The following is a 22,415-nucleotide window of genomic DNA, read 5'->3' as shown; positions in this document are numbered from 1 at the left end:
TCCTGAAACCTGTCTGATAATTAGAACTACCTGATTCCTGGTCCCCATCTCTGGAATTTCTGATTCAGTACATTTCCAAACTATTAGTTGAGAGTACATTTCTTATCAATGCTTCTTATATCTAATGAACCCAAGTTATCTTCAAATAACGTATTTGAGGGCCAGGTATTGGAAGACATTAAATCCATTGTCTAGTGAATGCATTCACATATCTTTTTCTAGAATGTAAATTAAATTAAATTAAATTAAGTTAAATTAAATTATGAGTTCTGGTCATTGGCATGTTTATTCTGGAGACCACAGTATCTCTACAAGATGCTCATTTTTCTAAGTTTATTCTAAACCGTTTGCACACTAATGATATTGAATTATATATCTTTTATTAAAGACTTTTAAGTGCTTTTGCTAATTGAAAAAAAGTACATTTAGAAGGCATCTTCCAAAAGTACCTAAATCAGTCTCAGCTTGTATAACAAATAATTTACAAACTGAAAGAGTTAAGATTTTTATCATGGGCATCAATGAGTAGAAATAGTTATTCATCAATTACCAAAGAATATATTGTTAACAGTATTGACATTATCAGTAAAATCTAAGTGAAAGTCATTGACTACCTATATCATATGACAATTTTTATTTGCTATTTGTACTGTGAAACACAGCAACATGTTACAAAACAAGGGAATCAGCACTGGGTAAATGCTACTTCATTGAGTCACTTTATTGACCTCCATGGCTTTTGATTTTAATATAGCTGTAAAATGGAAGTAATACAGAGTAGGAGCCATTTTGGAAGGATTAAATATTTTTACTTACATTCTAACTTTTCCAGGTGGTGATAAAATAATGATGATGAAGATGCTGATGAAAAATTTATTGAATGTTTACTCTGTACTTGTCACATTAGTGCTTTCCATGCATCTTTCTTTAATTCATAGCACCATTTTGGATGGTGAATGCCCAAATGTGTCACAATTATGTACTGAGGCAAACACAATTTTTGATTAAAAATTTTTTTGGTTCTATCATCTCAACCTGTTAATATCCTACCCTCACTCGCGTAAACAATGGTATTGCTGTGTAAAATGGATTTATCCACTCTTGGAAATCCCAGGGGGACTACATTTGCTTACCTGCCCCTCTGTCTTCTATGCCACTCATGTGCTGAATACAATTCCAAAATTAAGAAGATTCCATTTTTTAAAAATGTTGCTGAAAATAAGCATTTGGGGACAGAAAAGAGGGAATTCTAAACACACCTGTTACCCCACAAAGAATTATGTACTGCCTCTTTAGCTGTTGTCTGCAAGGACCCCACTTTAACCCGGGTGTTAGAGGATCCTGAGGAAGCCTGGGAAGGCGAGTAGTCTGAGTAAGTGCCTGAGGAAACACTGTTATTCAGACAGTGAGTTTTGTCAACTTCAGACTCATCGGTTGATTCTGAAATGTAAACGGGAAAATATTATAATGCTGTGAACATTGACAAGTATAAACACAGAAAGGCAAGTATGAAAAACAGCATACCAATGAATGTTAGAGATACATATTTATAAAATATTTCTATAGACTATGGTGTATCATAATTTACAACTGGTGATTCATCATGCACATGCATTTGTGGCATATTTTCCACATCAGGTTCACAATGTTACCTTTTTTGTCCTTCCCTAGCAGAACAAGTTTGGGTGGGTACAGAGGGGTCTCAGCTAATGAAGGGTGAAGTTCCCCAATCCTCATTTCATTAGCTGGATGAACAAAAGAATCCTGAGAGATATAATAATACAGGACAAGGAAAGTAAACATTTAAACATTGGTTAACCAAGATGGCAATATCTTCATTTGGCTCAGATACAAGATGGGACTCCAGAATTTAATTCACCGTGGCGCACTAGGAGAAGTGAATCATACGTATCTCTGACGTAAGCACTAAAATGTTTTGTTTTTCTAATTTAAATGAGTCCATTTATTCATCAGACATTTTTTGAAAGCTGTTTATATGCCTGGCACTGTGCAAAGAACTGTGGAGTTTCCAAAGAAAGACAAAATGTCACCCATGCCCTGTGGGAGTTTACAGTCTAGTTAGGGAGATAGATATAACTCATAACAGGACTGAATTATAATGTCATATATAAGTAATACAATGCATAATCTATAACATATAAACATGTAAGAGTTCTAAGGGGTGAACTCTTTTAAGAGTTCTAAGAGGGATATATCACTGACCAACTAGTTTTTTTTTTCAAATATTAACTAAGTTAACGCACAATTGGGCCCTATAAATACTGCTTTTACTGCCAATCTCCCTCTTAATTCCTACTGTTTCCCAAGTGATCTTCTCAGTTTTACCATGCCTTCTTCCTAAAGTTTCTAGTTTTCTCATGATCAATCTAGCCTTCTAAATCTTCACACTACATCCTTTCACTCAGTATAATGAGCAACATTGGTATAAGAATTTAACGTTATGACAAATAAACATATTTTTAAAAAATGATGAATTTTAAACTTCTGTAATTCAAATTATTATTCCCAGTTAACCAGGTAGTGGGAGGACATTAGGAAAAGCAAAATTCTCACTTCCTTCCTAGATATAAAAATGGCTTGTTTATGCTCATGAGTAAGTAGTGATATAAATTTATGCACAGCAGTTATCTTTCTGTTTTTTCCCCTTAAACTCAATTTGAATTCAAAGAAGAATTTTCAGTTTTTTCATTCGTTAGTACTTGTTTGTTTGAACATTAATGTAATACATTTAAAAGTATTTTGTTAAATTGGAGAAAGAATGTACTTGAGGACAAAATATAATAATGAAATGGTTCCTGCCTTATAACTAATTGGTTGGTAAAATCAGATAGAAACTCTTACTATACATTTTGCCTATCCCCGCCCACCACCGCAAGCCTGGGTATATCTGACACTTAAAAAAAAAAAAAAATTCAGTGGAAGAAGACTGGAATATCATCTAGTTCAATCCTTTCATTTCCTAGAGGTGGATTCTGAGACTCAGTGAGGCCCAGGCTTACATAGATAAGTAGACAAAGATCCAGCATGGAGGTAGGATTCCTTTGGGCTCTAGTCCGATGATTATCCCTTACATTGCTGCCTCCTGGTTAGCTCAGCTTGAGCATATTAGAGACTTAACATGCAGTATTGTATATATTTGAAGAGGAACGGAAAAGAGAATGGGACTGATGGAAATTCTGGAGATGAATAGGAAAATCTGTGTTTTCATGGATTTTGAAAATTATTTCAAAAGTTTAGCATAAGAAACTTTGGATAAAGTTTTGAGTTGAGAGAATAGAGAGTAAAAACCTTCACACATCTTTAGAGACATTTATAAGTAGAAGCAGATGCAAGCTTGAGAAATGGTACTATGAAAGGCATAAAATATGTTAAGACTTACAAAAATTTTTCAGTTACAAAGTGGCATATTTCTGTTTTATTCCTGTTTTACCACTTATTAATCAGGTTACCTCAAGCAAGTCGCTGTAACTCTCTGGATCTTACTTATGACATTTTAATATAGAAGTATAAGCATTTTGTTTTAGTCAAAAACAAACAAATAAACAAAATTGTTGTATAAGCACAGAAATGTAAATATAGTTAAGGGTTTCACTACTTTTTTTTCCCCTTATGCCTTACACATTTGGTACTCAAGTTATCTTTTATGTATAGATCAAACATTTACACTTGTATCTCACAATTGTGACTGGAGCTCTGCATGGCAGCTATAGTTTGACTTAAATTCTAGTCTCTGGCCCTGCTCAAGAATTTCTATTTTGAATCAAAAAAGAGCCCTCATGACTGGGAAGAATGATATCAGCCAATCATGAACTTGCATCTCTTCTCTAGAATTCTGTGGCCCTTCACCTAGGTAGAGGACTACTACTGAAGCAAGAGTAATGGATTTACACCGACCCAGTTAGACTCTCTTATCTTTATGAGCAAAATAATGATGATGATGATGATGGTGGTCACCAGTTAAGAAGAATCTTTTACCTGTCTACTATTGTGTTACTATGCTAAACACTTTATTTTATCCCTGTTGATTATTTAAATGATAATCCTATTTTTATGGTTATTTATTATTTTAAGTTGTTTATTATTATCATCTTTGTTTTACAAGTAAAGAAATGGAAGTTCAGAGAGGTAAGCTAATAATTCCAAGTCACAATCTTAATAGGTGGTAGAGCTGGGATTTGAACTGGAATCTGTTCTTCTTGAAGGTCTTCTATGGGATACTGTATATGCTATATTGTCTATCCTAAGAAAAGCTCACTTCTCAAATGGGCTTCACATAACAAAGTTAACTATCCAACAAAGGAAATTAATAATTGGCTTTGCCTCTATAAAATCTTATATAAATAGCTGGAAGAATCAAGTTCATGTTGGAAAAGTGGGTGAAGCTTTTGGGACTACTTCTATGGGTGAAGACAGTGGAAGTTACTAGTAGGGAATCAAACTTAATGGAGGTCCCATTATAAGTAAATTGAGCCATATTTTTTTCTGGTGAGGGGACAGAGAATGAAGGGAAAGAAAAGGTAAAATCTTTTTAATTTTTTTTTAACCCCATTGCCCTTCCACTGGTCAAACTAAATCTTGGCTGATACTGCTGTAGTGAAAGGGAGCCTAAAGCCTAAGGTAGAAGTCAAAAGGGGAAAAAAAGCTTATGCCTGAGCTTTCGAGTCAAAATAAATAAAAGCATTAATAAAAGCATTTAAGGAAACTTTCAAGGGTAATTGACTATTCTCTTTTTCCTGGAGAAAGATGTGATTCCTCTACAGAGAGAAATTGGACTGAGTCTCCTAACAAATGGAAAAGTGCATTCCTTTATGAAAGTGGTTAATGCAAGCTAGTGACTCACAGAAGTATTAAAGGAGAACGTGGCAGGGTGTCCCTCTCTTGTGGACGGGAAAGGAATGGTCATTTACTGCAGCTTTCCTCTGTGCCATGAACTGTGCTCAGAACTGTTATAAATATTTGTTTCATCTGATTTCACCTCCACAAAAACTCTGAAAGACTGTTATTATTATCTGTATTTTTAAAGATAAGAAACCAAGGCTCAGAAAGGTTTCAGTGACTTGTCAAGGTCATACAATTGGTAACAAGATGGAGTCAAACTTTGAATTCATGTCTTCTAGACTCAAGTCCTTTCCCCTGTTCTGAAAACTGTGCTCTTGAGGCACTCACAGTGCTGTTGCTAATTCACAGGGACACATGGGTTATTTTAAATATTTGAGGGGAAAAAAGCAATACTTGACATCAGTCAGATACTGTGAGAACTGCTACCTTGAGGTAGCTCTCAGTTTCAACATTAGATTGCACACTTCTTTTGATTAATAGTCTTTGTGAATCTGGGTTTTTGGTGGTTGCTGTGATAAAAAATAATCAAGTGCCACTCGAAAGTCAATGTGAAACAGAAATTAGAGTTGTAGTACCCAATATGATTCCAAGGTTGGAGAAGGTAGGTGGTGTCCAACAGGTGCACACATTCCATGAGTAAGTAGTTTTGGTTATTTAAGAATGAACTAAAACTATTATTTTCTCTTTCAATTTATGTGTATTGTTTTTCAAATAACCCCTAAGTGGGGCATAAATATTTACTAAGTTGTTCAGACCTAACAATAATAATTGGAACTGTTAGGTATTTCTTGGCTATCACTGTATATTAACCCCTGATACTTTTGAGCCTTTGAAATTTTGATTTTAAGTCTCATAGGCTTTCATTTTTACATATAAATAAAATCTGGCTCCTTAAAAACTGTTTCTAAGTCACCCAGTCTATGGTTTTCTGTTATAGCCATCCAAACGGACAAAGATACTGGGGGAAAAACAAAGGTAATCTCCACAAGGCATGTATGAAGGAAAATGGGGGCAGAGGAGAACCTTCATATCTCTCTGACCTCCTTGTTTTTATGGCTCTCTTGGCCATATTCTCTATGTTAAAACTCTTGGCATAGGGTTGCAAATAGAAAGTGATCAATAAATGATATATCTTTCCTTTTCCCTCTTTCTCTGCTGCATTTGTAACCTATTTACCTTGCTTCTTCTTTCTGTTTTCTGCTTTTGCTTCTGCCTACCTCTGTGTGTATTTTCTTGGTTTTCCATATTTAACAACATGGATAAATATGTCATACAGTGTGTGACATCCTCTTCCACTTTCTTGGTAGTATGATCTAAATAATGATGACCCAAAAATGGCAGGCACAGGTAAAACATATAATAAAAATGCATAGTATACACTGATCAGCTAGACACTTCGTTATTTGTATTTATTATATCTGGAAGTAGAATAGAATTAGGGCCCCTTAATTTGGATGCAGTAATTTGAGAAGGGAGGATGATACAGAAAGGGACATCTCCTCGCCCTAGGATGGCTAAAAGTTGGGGACAGAGGATCTAAAATCTCAATTTTAGAAAAAATATTGATATTATCAGTGAAATTTCTATTCAAGAGGAAAAGGCTAGTAGATGAAGAAAACTAAGAAAGAGTGGGGTGAATCATAGAAATAAATATAAAGCTGAAAGTTGAGCTTCAATCTTATTTAGCTTGGCTACTTTAGCGAATTAAGAAGCTTAGATAGACAATACAAAGTCACTATAGTGTTTTTTTTAAGGAGGGCAAGATTAGATGTGTGTTTCGAAAAGATCATTAGCAAGGCAATGAGGGGGCTTGGGACAAGGTAAGCCAAGAAATTGACAGTTTTTACAGAAATGCAGGACAGAGTTGAGGATCTGAAGAGATAGAGGAGATACACTTAGATGAATACGTATAGGAGTTGGTGATTGGAAGGGGCAGGGAGTGGGGAGAAAAAAGGAAAAAGAAATCAAGATACCTCCCAAATTTCTAGCTTGAGTGAACCGGGAGATAATGGTGCCAGCTGAGATCAAGACCAATTATACTGAAGCAGAAGCAAGTTTGAGGATGAAACATTAAAATTAATTTGGATTTGTTAAGTTTGAAGTGCTTGTGGGACAATTTCAAGATTTTTTTCCACTATTGGGATATTATTAAATTCATGACCAAAGTCATCTTTTCTTTGTCTCATCTCTCCCATCCCTGTATTAAGCAATTTTAGGATCTACGTATTTTGCAGTAGTTATTCAGTTTATGGGTTATCATGACCTTACAGTTATTTTGATGTTAAACTGTGATGACATGAGATCTAAATATAAAGTGTATGTGTATTTAGGGTGTACCCACTAAATGTTAGTTTTCCTCCTTTTTATATTATTGCAGTATCTTAGAGATAAAAGAAAAGTATGTTGCTTTGCTATAGTATATCTGTAATGTTTTAGAGATGAAAAAGTACAATAATGTGGGTTTTATAAACAAAATGAAAAAAGCAATGAAAATAAATATTTACTTAAATTTTCTTCCCTAGATATCCAGCTATATTCCTCTCTTTTGGGTCAGGCTTGTACTTCCACTGGCAGATATGCACACCATGCTTATTTTTGCTTAAGCTTTCTTTTCTCTTTGCCTAGAATGCCTTCTTCTCTTTTTGACTTTAAAAGAATCACCTAATCTTTAACATGCAGTTCAACCTTAAGCATTTCACATAACTTTTAAAGGGATTGGCAGTGATTGCTTATCACTCCAATTTCTTAGAGTATTATATTCTGCATCACACAACCAACGATGTTATCATGTTTTATATAATACGTTCTCTAATCGCTTCATCTGTGTTAAGTTTACCTGGCTAGGCTCTAAATTATTTGGGGACTATTCACACATTTCATATTTCTTTTCTCTCTCTCACAGTGTCTAGCACAGTGCTAAATATACAGTTGGTGTTTAATCAGTGCAAAAAACTGATGCTTTGAATGCAGATTTGTAAAAGAGTTTTGTCAACCTAGATTTTTGAGCAGGAGGTATAGGAACTTCTAGATGTACTCATATCAATTATGTTTCTAATGAAGATAAAAAGATGATAACCAAATTAGTTGAAGAGTAGATGAAATAGTACAGAGGTGGCATAAATGTAGTTGAATTCTTTTCAGACCACACAAATTGATAAGGATGAATATCTAATTCATTCTAAAAGACAGGAACTAAGCTTCATATTAGATTCCATAAAGCTAAATTTCAAAGTTATTGCCCCTTTTTATATAGTAGTGTTTTCTATAAAGGGTGTAACCCAAACACAAAAACACTTTAAAAAATTGGCTCTAAATCTGATCAAGAATTTTACTGAGATTTGCAGAATAATAATAATAAAAAAAAACTTCATTTAGGTTTTTCTAATGACTCCTACAATAAAAGTTTGGGGTAGTCAAAGGAATATCATGAAAATGATTTAATGCACTTACTGGCCAGGCCTAGCTGGGTGAGCGAATTATTCCTTCTGTGTGTATTGGAACTTTTGGAGCTGTATTAATGATTTTAGGCCATGAAGGTGCATTTATTAAATGCAACCCTCATAGTTTGGAAGAGCAGAGAGACTCATTTATATATTAGGAAAAAATGCACTTATCAAGGAAGATCTGTTCAGTTAAAAAAAACATATCATTTAGTAATTCCAAAAAATCCAAACCACACTGGCAATTACCAATAACCTTGAAATACCTCCACTGTAATCTCCTTTGGGGCTACAGGCCACTTGTGTTCGTATTTTTCTTTCACAGTTTGCTCCGTGTTAGCAGTTGGATTTGAATTCTCAACACGCACTCCATGGCTTGGCTTACCCACCAGATTTTGAACAGATTTTACCATATTCTTTAAATCCTCTGGGTAAGGAGTTGGATATCGTTTTAGGTTTATTTCAACCTAGAAGTTTGTAAAAAGAAATTTAACATAAAAATACCTTCAGCAAGCATGTTCACAAAACTACTCCATTTTATGTGCAGTAGTATAACCAAATGCAATATAGTGAGTGCTGAGCTGGCTGAAAAACTGTGTTGTAGAGTAGAAGACACAGTGTTCTTTTCACATTCTGCCTCCTGGGACTTCTCCCCACCCCTGGCCACCTTTCTAGATTAAAAACAATTTTTGGATTATATCTTATGTTTAGGTCTACGTTATAGATGGTTGAAATAGCAGTAGGTCAAACACTTAAGTGATTGGTAATCTCTGAAAAATTTAATCAAGTTACTATCAGCTGCTTTTATACTTTAGAGGCTGTTCCCTTACCTATCTTAATTATTTAAAAATAATCATTTTGACATTAAAAATATCCTTGGAATATCAATGCAGGTGATGGGAGGAGACCCCAAAAGATTTACAAGTAGAGTTCTCATGTATTAAAAAATGGGGAGTTGACAGTATCTGCCATCAAATATGCACCAGCTCTGTGTTAATTAGCATGTTACATCAAAAGGTGGGGTAGCTAATTCTTGTTAATAACTAAAAAAAAAAAAATCCTTCAAGGAGGCTTTTATATTTAGTTTTTACCATAATAAAGTAACATGCTTTATAGGTTACACCTTACAATAAAGAGAAATAAAAAATTGAGAACATTGTCTAGGATATTCTAAGTAAATATGTAAATTTTGACTTATACTTATCCAGAGACTTATTTCTATTCTTGAATTCATTTTTGGTGTATCAATCTGACTTTAGGGACTATATATATTAATTATTATTCTTCACATTTAATTCAGAGAGAGAAAATATGAGACATTCCATACAGACTATCCCACCTTCAGAGTACTTAAAATATACTTAAAATGGAATAGATACAAATTATCCAGGCTGATTAAAATGCAGTGGGAGGAAAAATAAGGGGCATATTTACTTGGCTTGGTTTATTCCAATTGTCATGTCTTTTTGAATCTGAGTAGAACCAACTTTACAAAATGGAATGATTTATGTGATTGTGGTGAGTATGTGTTGGGGAAAGTGTGTGTGAGGGTGCGTTGGGGGAGGGCAGAGGTGGAAGAGAAGCTGAAAGGAAGAAGAAAGAGGGGAATGAGAGATAAAAAGAGAAAGAGGGTGGGGCACACACATACCCACCCCCTCCACACCTATGTAACACATGGGATGTAAGAAACTATGATAGTGGTATAGATCTGAGGATTATAAATATGAATTCAAACACTTTTGCTCATCTGCAGTTTTAGCAAATCCACCAACTTTGTTATTCTAGTATTTCATCTTCCTGTGGCTCACTGCCCAGGTCAAATACTGGGATTGGACTTCACTAGATGATTTTTAACATTCCTTTCAGAACTAAAGTTACAAAATTATTTTTCCAATAAATGTTTGGAAAGCTGGTGAAAAACCAGATAAACTTGTTAGTGTAAATCTCATTGAAATGTAATTTAATCTTTAATACGCTGAAACAAGTAGGATGAAGTCAATAATATATAGAAACAAAGCTACAAAAATATAACCCAAGAAAAAAAGTCAGACTTTACCAAAAAGCAAAAGTATAAGTTGTTAGAGTGTAATACAAGTATATCTCAGGGTACTTTATAATGCATTCTTAAATAAACATAAAAAGAATGATAGCCATGCTAGACAAAGTCCATTGGGATGAGTGCATTCTTGGATCTGCTGTTTAAATTGGTATTAGAAATATTAATCACAAATTTGATCTAAGTTTAAAAATTATCTTGCTGAACTTGTTTAAAAGTCCTTGATATCAAAGGACTTAAAAGTCAAAAAACTACATTTAAAAAATGTAAATTGTAGAATGGTGTGACTATTATGCCAATTAAGAACATCTTTTAATTTTTAATATGAATGAAAAATAACTTTCAAATAGGTCCTTAAATTAAAATTCTACACACCTTAAACAATCCTCAATATTAAAACTACACTTCTAAATTGAATCAAAGGCAAAAAATGGGACATGTTCTTTTTTTATTTTTATAAATTTATTTATTTATTTTTCGCTGTGTTGGGCCTTGGTTGCTGCACATGAGCTTTCTCTAGTTGCTGTGAGCCGGGGCTACTCTTCGCTGCGGTGTGCGGGCTTCTCATTGTGGTGGCTTCTCTCGTGGTAGAGCACGGGCTCTAGGTGCGCGGGCTTCAGTAGTTGTGGCTCGCGGGCTCTAGAGCACAGGCCCAGTAGTTGTGGCACACGGGCTTAGTTGCTCCGCGGCATGTGGGATCTTCCTGGACCAGGGCTCGAACCCATGTCCCCTGCATTGGCAGGCGGATTCTTAACCACTGCACCACCAGGGAAGCCCCCTGGGATGTGTTCCTTCTTAACTGAATTAAATACATCATTGAGTAATGTAATCTAATTTTCGTAGATGCTGTGTCTCTTCTGACACAGAGGACTATTTGCTAATGGCCATGGTACCGATATTTTCTGGTTATTTTATAAGCAAGTTAATGTTATATTTTGGTCACATCACCAGAATATATTTGGGTACTTTATCTCTGTAAAAATATTTAAATGTAGAAATAAAGGTGGATTTGCCATTAAGCTAGTGAAGCTTAAGCTTTAGGGTCACCTGCATGGGCTCTTTCCAAAGCCTTGTGAGGGGCCCTACTTATGTATTTACATGGTTATTTTATATTCTTTTCCTTAAAGAGGCTCCTCTCCAAATTGTGGAAGCTTCAGGTCTCATAAAACCTGGATTTGTTCCACCTATACTATAAGCTACTTGGTTCCCATTTACTAGTCTACTAGCAGAATTTACTGGACTTAGAGTCAGAAGACCTAAATTAAAGCCACAGATTTACCCCCAACTAGCTATCAGCCACAATCTTTCTGTCCAGTTTCTACTCATGTAAAATGGGAATGATAATATCTTGGGTTAATCTAGAGCTCGAATGAGATAATAAATGTGGAGTCCCTTGAAAATGTATAATTTCTATGCCGAGATTAGATACTATTTCTAATATCAGATTCTTATGTATTTTTTAAATCTGGAGTCTTTTGGCAATCTAGATTTATTATATATATGTCTAACCATAATACCTGTAACTGGATTTTTTTCAGGTTGTATGCAGCAAGAACTATCATTTACTCATTATCTGCCATGCGATAGGCACCATGCAAAGTGTTTTATAGGAATATATAAAACTAATTATTATTAGTTATTTATATAGTAAACAATACTTATTTTATTATTTACCATATGATTTATTTACAAATAAATAGTTATAATTAATAATATTAATTAAAAGCTATAATTAATTATAATTAAATCTCATTTAAATTTCACAACCCATTGTAGCATCTGCTACCACTTTACAGAAGGAAAACAGGGGCTCAGATGGTGTAAGTTACTCGAAGGTCATACAGCTACAGGAATCAGTGTCCATATTCAGCCTCAGGTCTAACTCCAAAGCTTATGCTTCACAAGTGTTACCTGGCTCAGAGCTATTCTCTGGTATAGGTGCAGCATATATTTGTACAATCTTGTGGAAGAAATAGCGTAAATCTAAAGTGTGAATTTTATTGAGTTAAGTAAGATAATTTCAATTTTTAAGACATGAAGTTAACATAATATTTTATAACTAAAAATATGAAAGCATAGTATTTTATAATTCTGTTATGTTCATAAGCTCTCTAAAAGCATATTTTATACACTTTTACAGATTGTTTTGCCTCTCTATTTTTCAATGCATGTGTGAAGTGCTTCAGAAGTGAATAACCATGATCATAAACACAATTATATTAATAGTTCAGTAATTCCCAAATACAAAGTTAGCTTCTTTATATTGCTAAATATATAGGCTATAAATATTCCCTTATTCTAATACAGGATATATGTAATAGGTGGGAAAAATTTGTCAATTATGTTCTTACCAAAATGTTGTGTTTATCACTCACCATAAAGTATTTGCTCATTTTACAGGTACATTTTATTAAAATGCAAGATTTTTACTGAAATGTTATTTTATTTTAGAAAATAGAAGTGTTTCACAACATTCTATATATCTCAGATCTTAAGAAAGTGCAGTAAATGCAAATAGTAGCTGCAAGATGTTGGAGACTCCCAAAGATTTAGCAACGAAGAAAGAAATAATGTTAATATCTAGGGCATTTAGAAGTGATACCTTGAATTCACAAAGAACTATGCTTTTCTTATATAATGATTAAATTATAATTTGATTTGATTGTAAATTCCAGTAAGAGAAATAATAGTTAATGCTTTGGTTATTAATTGCTAAATATCTTATTCTAGGAATTAATTGGAACATTTTACATAGAAAGGAAACCTATAGCAGTTTTAGTTAGGATTCTCAGCTTGCCATATATTGTAGAAAGAATGTAAGACACAGAATAAGAATTTAGTCCATTACATGTGGATAAGGTTTACAAAAAATGTAGTGTTCTTCCATATCTCATTAAGATTTTTTTTCATTAAACTCTTCAACACCCACCCACTGAGATAAGGAAGCCTTATCTGCCAGAATTCCCAGGCCAATCTTCTCTTACAGGAATTCTCATCATCTGTGCCTTCAAATTAAAGGGAAATTGATGCTTTTCAACAGATGTCCATCTTTGTGCTCAAAGTCCACTCTCAGCAAATTTCAATTCAAATCTCATGCTGTTTTAGAATCAAGTTTTAGTTATTTAATCTCCCCCAGAATTGATATTACAAAAAACTGCGTGTATGTCTGGGGACAATTTAGATTGCATCAGTAGTGTCATCAACATTCTGCCCAACTATTGGTATTCCCACACTTTAAATAAAAATCTTGAAAAATAAAAACATAAATAAAAATGAAGCACCCAACTTAAAAACCATGCCAGATATCCCACCAGTAGGCAAATCATATCGATGTTCCCTCCCCCTATGACTCAGTTCTCCCCACCCCATTGCCAATGTCAATGAATAAAAAATTAAACTGAGATCAAACACTGGCAATTGAAAGGTTTCTATATGATCAACATTTCTTACCCCAAATCATGCAGAACATACCCCATAAACCACTGTTCCAAGGTTGCCTCTACGTAAGGGATTCTCCTACCCCAAACACCTAGGCCTACCTGTCTGCCACTTAGAGAGGGAAGAGTGGTGGATTGTGCTGCAACTGGCAATGGAGTACACATGCTCCTTTCCTGCTGGAGGCCACTTATACAACCCCATGCCAGCTGTGGGTCATTCTGGGGGACGGGCATATCTTGGATCTGCTGATCACACCTGGCCCATGGTGTGCAGCAATCGCCAGACAGTCTGGCAGGTTGGAGAGTAATCCCACGCTGGCCCCTTTCCCAGGGGGCTTGGCAGGAGTGATCCTGTGGGAGAAGGAATCTCCATTTTCTGGGAGAAAGAGGAGCACTGTAGCAAAACTTTCACTTTATCATTTTTCTATTCTTGATTTTTTTTTTTCATTCTGGGTAATGCATTTAAAACAACCATCAGAAAATTAGTTTTAATTCTATGTAATAAAACAGTACCAATATCATATGAAGCTAAAGGGTCACAATTTCTTCACACAATGCAGCTTTCATACTAAACTAAACTAAACTAAACTTTCATACTTTCATACACTAAACACATTATAAGTAGTGCATTATACTCTAGTCTATTTGGAAGTTGATGCCATAGGTCAGTGGTTCCCTTTAAAATTTTATGTAAATTAAAGGTAAAATGGTGCTAAATTTAATGTACATGTAATGAGCCAGAAAAGTATAATTAATTTAGTGCAAGATTTCAGCATATTCCATTCATCATACTTCCATGATGATTTATTTAGACATTTGTTTGTGTTCTAATTTGTCCAATAGCCAATGGCATTGGAAATACTCAAATTGGTCAAAACCAAGTAGTTTGAGATTTTGGAAACACATATTATTTCACCAATATATAAAATAAATCAAATATAAATAAACATAGAGAAAATGTACTCTAAAGTATAATGAACCTACTCTAATTAAAATCAAACTTCATCACATAACACACAAACAGGGCTTCTAAATGTCTGTTTGCATTTGCTATATTTTATGTTTTCAGTGACACATATACCAGTATTAAATGCACTCTTTTCTTCTTGGAGCCTTTGAATATAGGTTTCTTTTTAGGAAGAAATATGTAGTTTTTGACATTCAGTGAAGTAAAAGAATGAATCAGAGGTCCAGTATAGAATGCATCATCCATTGGTTCTGGATTTAACATATAAAATCCTTACAAGAAGAACTGAAATGTTCTAAAGATCTCTTTTTGTTTATTTTTAGTTAAAAAATGTCTCTTTGGTTATTAGATAGCACTAATCAACCATTCAGAAACATTTTTTTAAAGCCCAAATCTTTAACAAAATTGTCATTTTGATTTGGGAATCCATTTTGGTTTCTCCACAATGATATAGGTAGGCTTTGTCAATTACCTTACTGACTAATTCCGGTAAGGTTCTAGAGTATGCTGGTTTAAGAAAAAAGTTTAGAAAATGTGGGAATGCGGGGATAGAAAAGAACACATCACACAGTCCAGATCTATTAATAGGATGCATATACAATTACTTAGGTAATTAGTCACTAAGGGTGAGAGCTGTTAGTATCCATGATGGAAAAAGTGCAAAAATAATACCATAAAAAATTGATGAGAGATTCAAGATGTTGCCATGATGATAACATGAAGATCTGATGTTGATATAGTCCATATAAATTCTGTTATTTTCAAATTTATATAATATAAAAATACAGATTTTAAAATTCCAACCTTGTTACTTGACTTAGATTAGTGCTAATAAAGCATTTTTTAAAATATGCTTTAAGGTGAAAAATTTTAAGTGATTTTCCCTAAGGGACTTCACCTACTACTGGGCACTCACCTCCATTAAAACTTGTCCTCACACTTAAGAAAACTCATAAAGTCTTCTCAAATATTCCAGAGGCATAGAATCTTTCCGAGATTTTAATGCCAATGTAATATATTAATCCACTGGTTCTTTCATAAATGTGTATTTTGGCTTCACACAGTCTGCATGATGCCTTGCCTTGATCAGTGATTAAACAAAAAACACATTTCAGTGTTTCAAAGAGGTAATAAGGTGAAGCCTATCACCCAGACTTTTTTGTTTGATTTTTAGTTTTTTTTTTTTTGGCTTTCTCTCAGCTTGAATCTCTTTCACGTTGCTCTTCTGTAAGATGGTGTGGCATATGAAATTTGCTCAGTCAGGATGTTAGTCTCATTCCGAAGCACAAAAGTGCTTCCAAAATCATCATTCTGCTATAATGAAAGGTATCACCATGAGACTTTAAGATGTATCTGACCTTCTAGCAGAGGTCAGTCAATTAGTCCCAAAGGCTATTTGAATAATAACAATGAACAAATAAAAATAATGAGAAGAAAGAGGAAACAAAAATTAAAAGGTTCACCTTAACTTTCCCAGCATTTTCGTCATCTTCCTTTTTTTCTTCAAATTCAAAGGCAACAGTCATGCGTTGTTGTCTCTGTTCTTCCCACAGTGTAGGGTTAAAGCTGTCACTGTCTGACTGGAAATCTACAGTTAGATTCCAAAGTGTTATTGCTTTTTTCAAAAAACATAAATTGTTATTTAACAGAGCTTAGTACACTATGCAAAAAATGGTGATAGGTACTAAAAACAAATACAAAAATAAAAAAGAAAAGGAAAAATAAAGAAACAGAAAGAAAGAAAGAAGAGGGAAAGAAAGAAAAGGAAAGAAAGAAGGAAAGAAAGAAAAAGAGGGAAAATATTCCCCTCATATTTGTTACATAGTCTTTTAATATCTTAACTCACATTCAGCTTTCTTAAGTATACATTAATTATATACTGGGGTTGAGAAGTTTTCCAGTGTAGAGAATGGGCTCTCCATAGCATAATTATGATAATAGAGCTGAATTAGGTATTTTAAACCATTATCTCTTTTAATCTTCAAAACAGCACAATGGTAGAAGTAATATAATCCTCAATTTTATAATAAGAAAACTATAGCTGAGTTTTAAGAAACTTGTTCAAAGCCATGCAGCTTCTCCATGGACAATGCAGGATTCTGTACCATGACTGTGTGATTATAGAGTCCATAACTGTAACCACTAAATGCTATTAGGATGTTATAAAAGTTACTACATAACTTTGGTTTTGCAATAAACTGTCCAAGATTGCAACCTTTCTTGTCGTTGTTCTTTTGTGTGTCTGGTAGGGGGCAATGTAGTGGTGCTTAGTTTTATGGTAAAAAAGCATTTGGAAAATAGTCTTTAACATTCAGGTCTCAATTAATCTAAATGTGTCTCAAATTAACAGGGAAAAGAAATGGCTTATCAATCTTTAATTTACATGTTGGTTAATGGTAATATCTTCTTTGCAACAATCCTGTGAAGATCACATGAAAATGCAATAAAAGCACTTCCCAAAGGATAACCTTTATTATATAAAACTTTGTGTGTTGCAAGGAATTCTGAAAATTCACTCATTACACTTCTGCCTGAAAAACCAAAGGGTGACTTGCTTAAAGTTCAAGAAAACTTTTCTGTTACCAACTCTGCTTTCCTCAAAGGAAAACAAAATGAAACAAACTAGGCTAATTCCTTAACATCACATCTTACCTAACTAGATCTACCTCATTCCCTGGAACAATTTAGGGATTTAATCTGTCAGACTAGATCTCAGAAACGGCCAGAAAATATGAGACACTTTTCATTTTCCCCTATATCCTTTCAAAATGAAATATTTTGTTAATCTAGGGATATTGAAATGAAAATGTAAGTAAAGTTGCATGAATAAAACATAATCCTTATTTAAGACTCTTATTATACCCTATGTAAACACAGTGGCTTTTCTTTCATAAATTCAAAAGATCAATTTTACTGAAGCCTGAACAATACATATGAAACAATCTTTCCTTTTTCTACTTCTGTAAGTCAAAATTTGAATAAAAATATCCTAAAATATCTCAAAATGATTCATTTCCCTTTTTAAGTAAAAAAAACTAAAGACATTTATTATAATTATCCTGAAAATAAGAACTACATAAGCAAATAGTTTCTTTTAAAAGTTGGTCTCTTTTAAATGGGTTGGGTGGATTTAATCCATGGGTGGATTAAAGTGGGTTTACTCTTTCAAGAATTACTATTACTGTTAGACTGTGGTAAACGTGCATGACAGCCTGTGCTGGCTTGGGCTAAGGGGCCTGTGCTGAGTTCCAAATGGTAAAGGATAAAGCTCCTTTAAAAATTTTATGAGTAATGTGATCATAGGAGAGAAAATTTTATTATTGGAAAAGGTTTAAGTTTTTCAAAAATTATTCCTATCATAATTGCTGACATTGTTTAGGAAAACTCAACTTGAAAAATTAGTCGTTTGCAAGTCACCTCTTTATGGCTGACTCTTAACATGAAATAATTCGGGGCCTGAGATCAGGACTAAATGTTTAAATTGTGTTCATAAAATTAGTGAATGCAGGAAATAAACCAACTTATCTTCCTTAAGATCTGACTCTTCTTAGCTCATTTCAACTGGCTAGGTATCACATTCGGTTAACTAGTCCTGTGTTTTGCAATCCACCAAGAGAAGATGTTGCTCCTAAAAGTCAACATTTTTTCATGAAAGATATAAAGAGGAAGAGTTATGTTTTTGAAATCTTACTTAAAATATTATAGTATGGAAGATAAGATATCTGCTTAGAGTTAACCCCCAAATGATTTATGTGTGTCATGTAATTATGTGTCTTGCCCATGTGTCAATATTGGCCAGAGATTAGAATAAAATGAATCCCTTTTATTCATAATCATACAAGCATAGGAGAAATTTCTACTGACTGTTTACCTTCATCACCACGAGGTTGCTGTGGAAACATGTAGTTAGTCAATACTCTTTGCTTTGTTTCTGGATGGGCTTCAGTTTGTAAAGGGATAAGGGCTTTGGACTGGAAGCAAAGGACATAAATTAGATTAATAAGATTGGAAATTGAAAGAATATTTCTTTCATATAACGTAAAGATCAATAGTCTGGCCTCACTGTGCTGAATGAACAGTTAAAGAAAAGTAAGGAAAAAGGTAATGAAATAAGAAAGTATAACATAAAATAAGACTACTGTAGAGGAATATTTTGAAATCCTAAGGTTTTCATAATGAGATTTTCTTTTTCTTTAGTATATTCTTGTAGAAGACCTATTCATCTTCATTGAGTAATGTCAGTTTTGATCTTGAAGAGACCAAAATGTGTCAAACTGTTTCAACTAAGTAAACTTTTGGTATAGTCCTATATTTTCATGAACTGTTGCCCTAAAAAATAAATGGAATTTGCTATCAAATTTATACTGTACAAGATCATCTATGAATTTAATTAGGTTAAAACATAAGCATTTATTTTTAAGAGATTTTTGTAACCAAAGACAGGGTCCACATACACATAAGCAACAATCCTTGTATTTGATATATCACAATATATTTACCTATGGATGGTAACATTTAATTCTCTATTATTAATTTTATTTCAGAAATACTATTTATGAAGGTATTTTTCAGAACTTTGATATTATGGACTATTTTTATATAAACATTGAAAATAATCATATTATTTAATGTTTTAAAATACACTTATTTCATGACATTTATTAATAAGAGTGAAGCACAAAGGAGATTTGGAATACCAACTTGTCTCATGAAACTAAGTCAGAAACACATTAAATCGCTGTTCTAAATAAAAGTTAAATGGTGCAGCCACTGTTCTGTTCATTCTCCCACAAGAACAATAAATCATGACATTAGGGGATGTTTTTTTACAATGCAAGACTGTAGAAAAGACTGTTCCATTAGCATAGTTCACGTTGATTCTAGAAATGATTTATTTATAATGATATATTGATGCCTTGAAAAATCTACAGTCCATTGGTAAGACTTGAATTTGAATGACAATCTAATTTTTTACTTAGTGGATGGAAGAAAGTGCTGTAATGACTGTAGGAATACAAACATTATTCTCACACTTCTATTTCACACATTGTAGAGGTTTATTTTAATTTTTAACAAAAGAAGCCCAATACCTATGTCTGAACAATTCATTTACCAGTAATGCTGATTTTATGCTCAGAAAATAATCATAACAAACTAAATCCAAGATGATTTGTTTTCACTTGGTAATTCATATTTTGGGATAGGATGTTTTAAAATTTTAGGATTACAAGAAAAAAGTAAAAAGAAGAAAAATAAACTATGTAAAAATCGTCTATCAATCACCAGTTTTTCTGGTGGCAAATCAGATGTCTTCAACTATTTCTTTTTATTTTCCAGTTAATAAAATTATTCATTAACACTCAATTACTAATTCAATTATAATCTCTTTTCATAAGTATAAGAATTAATATCAAAGCAATTTCGCAGAAGATACTGGTAATAGCAACAAGAGACATCACAAATTTTTTGAATAAAGTTTTAGAATTAAGTTGATTATAATTAAAAGCACACACACACACACACACACACACACACACACACACAAAAGGAACATGGAGGATAATAATTCCCTCTTGTGGGAATTGTGGTAATGATTTCTTATTCTTTACCTTCAGAGGTATAATTAAAGTACATCCTCTGAGGACATGTATGTACCACCTAGAAAAATGATCATTTTGTGTATTAGATCTCTGAGAATGAAGTAGAAGCTAGATTGAAGCATTTAAAAGGGGTGAGAACTATAGTACTGTTTGTCCACAGCAATGAAATACTTATTTGAATTATTACCTTTACAAAAATCTCTCCTCCAGGGGATAAAGAATCTATATTTTTGCAGTGATTGTCAAAGGTACCTATTGGGAATAAGTTAGTAGTTCAAAGTTTCAACTGTAGTTCATTTAAATAAACAAAATAAATCAGGTAATAAAAATTTTTACCTGATTGTCAGAAAGCCACAAAGCTGCAAGCTCCTTAAGTTTGGTAAATGAGAATGGTAAATTCTTCAATCTGCAAAAACAAGAAAAGTCTAATAGCATAGGTGAAGATGGATAAATTTCATTTTTATGAAGAATTTTAAAAAATACTATAACTTATTTGTTTCATTCTTCTCTCTACTTCTTTCTCCATTGAGTAGCCTGAGCAATCTTTTAAAAGTGAAAATCTCGAGTTTACAACTCTGCAAATGCTAGGATAAAATTGAAAATTGTTAACATGCCTTGTCAGACCTTGTAAGATCTGGTCCTCCAAAACCTCTCCAGAGCTTCTTTGTTACTCTTTTCCTGACAGTCCCATTAGTTCCACTGGCCTTCTATCAGCCTACTCTGAGGATTAGCCAAGCTCTTTTCTTCTGTCTGGAATATTCTTTCTCCCATACTTCACTTAACTAAAATTCCACATATTCTTTAGCTCTCAGCTTAAATGTCAGTTCCTCAAAGAGGCTTTTCTTGACTCCTCATTTAAATTTCTTTCCCCAGTTTAGTTTCAAAGCACTTTGATGGAACATATCACAGTTTGTAATTTTTTGTTTAGTTTTGTGGTTATTTTTTTACTGTTTGTTATCCCCATAAAATTGTAGGCTCTATGAGGGCAAGAGGCCATTTCCACCTTACCTCGAAAGGAATTTACAGCTCCTGAAAGTGTGTCCTTTTGTTCTTTCACCCTTCATATATTGTGTAATAGATATTCAAAGAGGGAATCTTTAAAAATAGCATTTTGAGATAAGTGAAGTTGGCATCAGCCTTGGTATTCAATCAAAATTATCTATTTAGTTTTGGCTTCAGCCTGTGGAGGGCCAAATCACCAATTGCCTGCGTCAACATACTGTATGAGATCCCTGAAATTGTGTATGATCAATATATTGTCATTACATGGGTTACCACCATAGCTAGTCAACAGAGTGAATAATACAAACAAGGCACACCAATGAATTTATTGTTACTTTCTGCATGTTCACTTTCGAATACAAACATTTTAGATATGACTTGGAATGAAAATTTCCTTAAAAGTCTTTAATATGTTGGAATTCTATCAGCCAAATGATGAATAAATATATTTTGATAACAGAAGTGGAAAATGTTACAATAATTAATAAGGATTGCAGAAGCAGTTAATTGTGTATGCAAAAGCAATTAAGCACTATCAAATAATTTAATAAATATGAAAAGATATTGACAAGCCAAGAAACATATCAACAGAGTGTGCATTAGCTAGGTAACTTTAGGAAGGATATAATAACCTTTCTGAGCTAACAGATACTTGTAAAACATAAATAAGTATATAAAGAATAACAGAGATTAAATTATATCACAATTATTTTTAATAGAATTATTTATTATACTAGTATTTATAGCATTAAAACAAACTGCCCACTAAAGTTTTCTAATTTTTAGTTATTTAATTTAAGTCAGAAATTATGAAGTAATGTGTTATGAGGAGAAGTTTTTACATCATGTGGAGATAAATTAAAAGTAGAATATCAATTCTGCCACATAAAATTTACATGAGGGGAAAACTCTCCAGAATCATATTCAATATCCATGATAAATCATCAGTCAAATCATAAATGTAGAGTATGGAAAGAAACTGTCAGAAAAGGATTTACCCTCATTTTCCCTTGCTCTTCCAGTGACCACCATTGAAAGTGAGCATTTATTTAG

At 33.3% G+C, this 22,415-nt stretch overlaps 1 protein-coding gene across 1 annotated transcript in view; it reads right to left on the bottom strand.

Moving 5' to 3' along the window:
• LRRC7 (leucine rich repeat containing 7) overlaps positions 1-22,415 on the bottom strand; it is a 508,378-nt gene that overhangs the window by 89,511 nt on the left and 396,452 nt on the right. Inside the window, exons 14-20 of the mRNA XM_057529769.1 lie at positions 20,697-20,766; positions 18,632-18,731; positions 16,224-16,348; positions 13,896-14,144; positions 8,567-8,767; positions 1,653-1,764; positions 1,260-1,440 (exon numbers count right to left, since the gene is read on the bottom strand). Coding sequence (XP_057385752.1) covers positions 1,260-1,440; positions 1,653-1,764; positions 8,567-8,767; positions 13,896-14,144; positions 16,224-16,348; positions 18,632-18,731; positions 20,697-20,766 — 1,038 coding nt within the window. The remainder of the gene's footprint in view (positions 1-1,259; positions 1,441-1,652; positions 1,765-8,566; positions 8,768-13,895; positions 14,145-16,223; positions 16,349-18,631; positions 18,732-20,696; positions 20,767-22,415) is intronic.

Source organism: Balaenoptera acutorostrata, chromosome 1 (assembly GCF_949987535.1).
Source record: "Balaenoptera acutorostrata chromosome 1, mBalAcu1.1, whole genome shotgun sequence".
NCBI classification, from domain to species: domain Eukaryota; kingdom Metazoa; phylum Chordata; class Mammalia; order Artiodactyla; family Balaenopteridae; genus Balaenoptera; species Balaenoptera acutorostrata.
The sequence above is the reverse complement of the archived record's forward strand: the minus strand, read 5'-3'. Positions and strand labels throughout refer to the sequence as shown.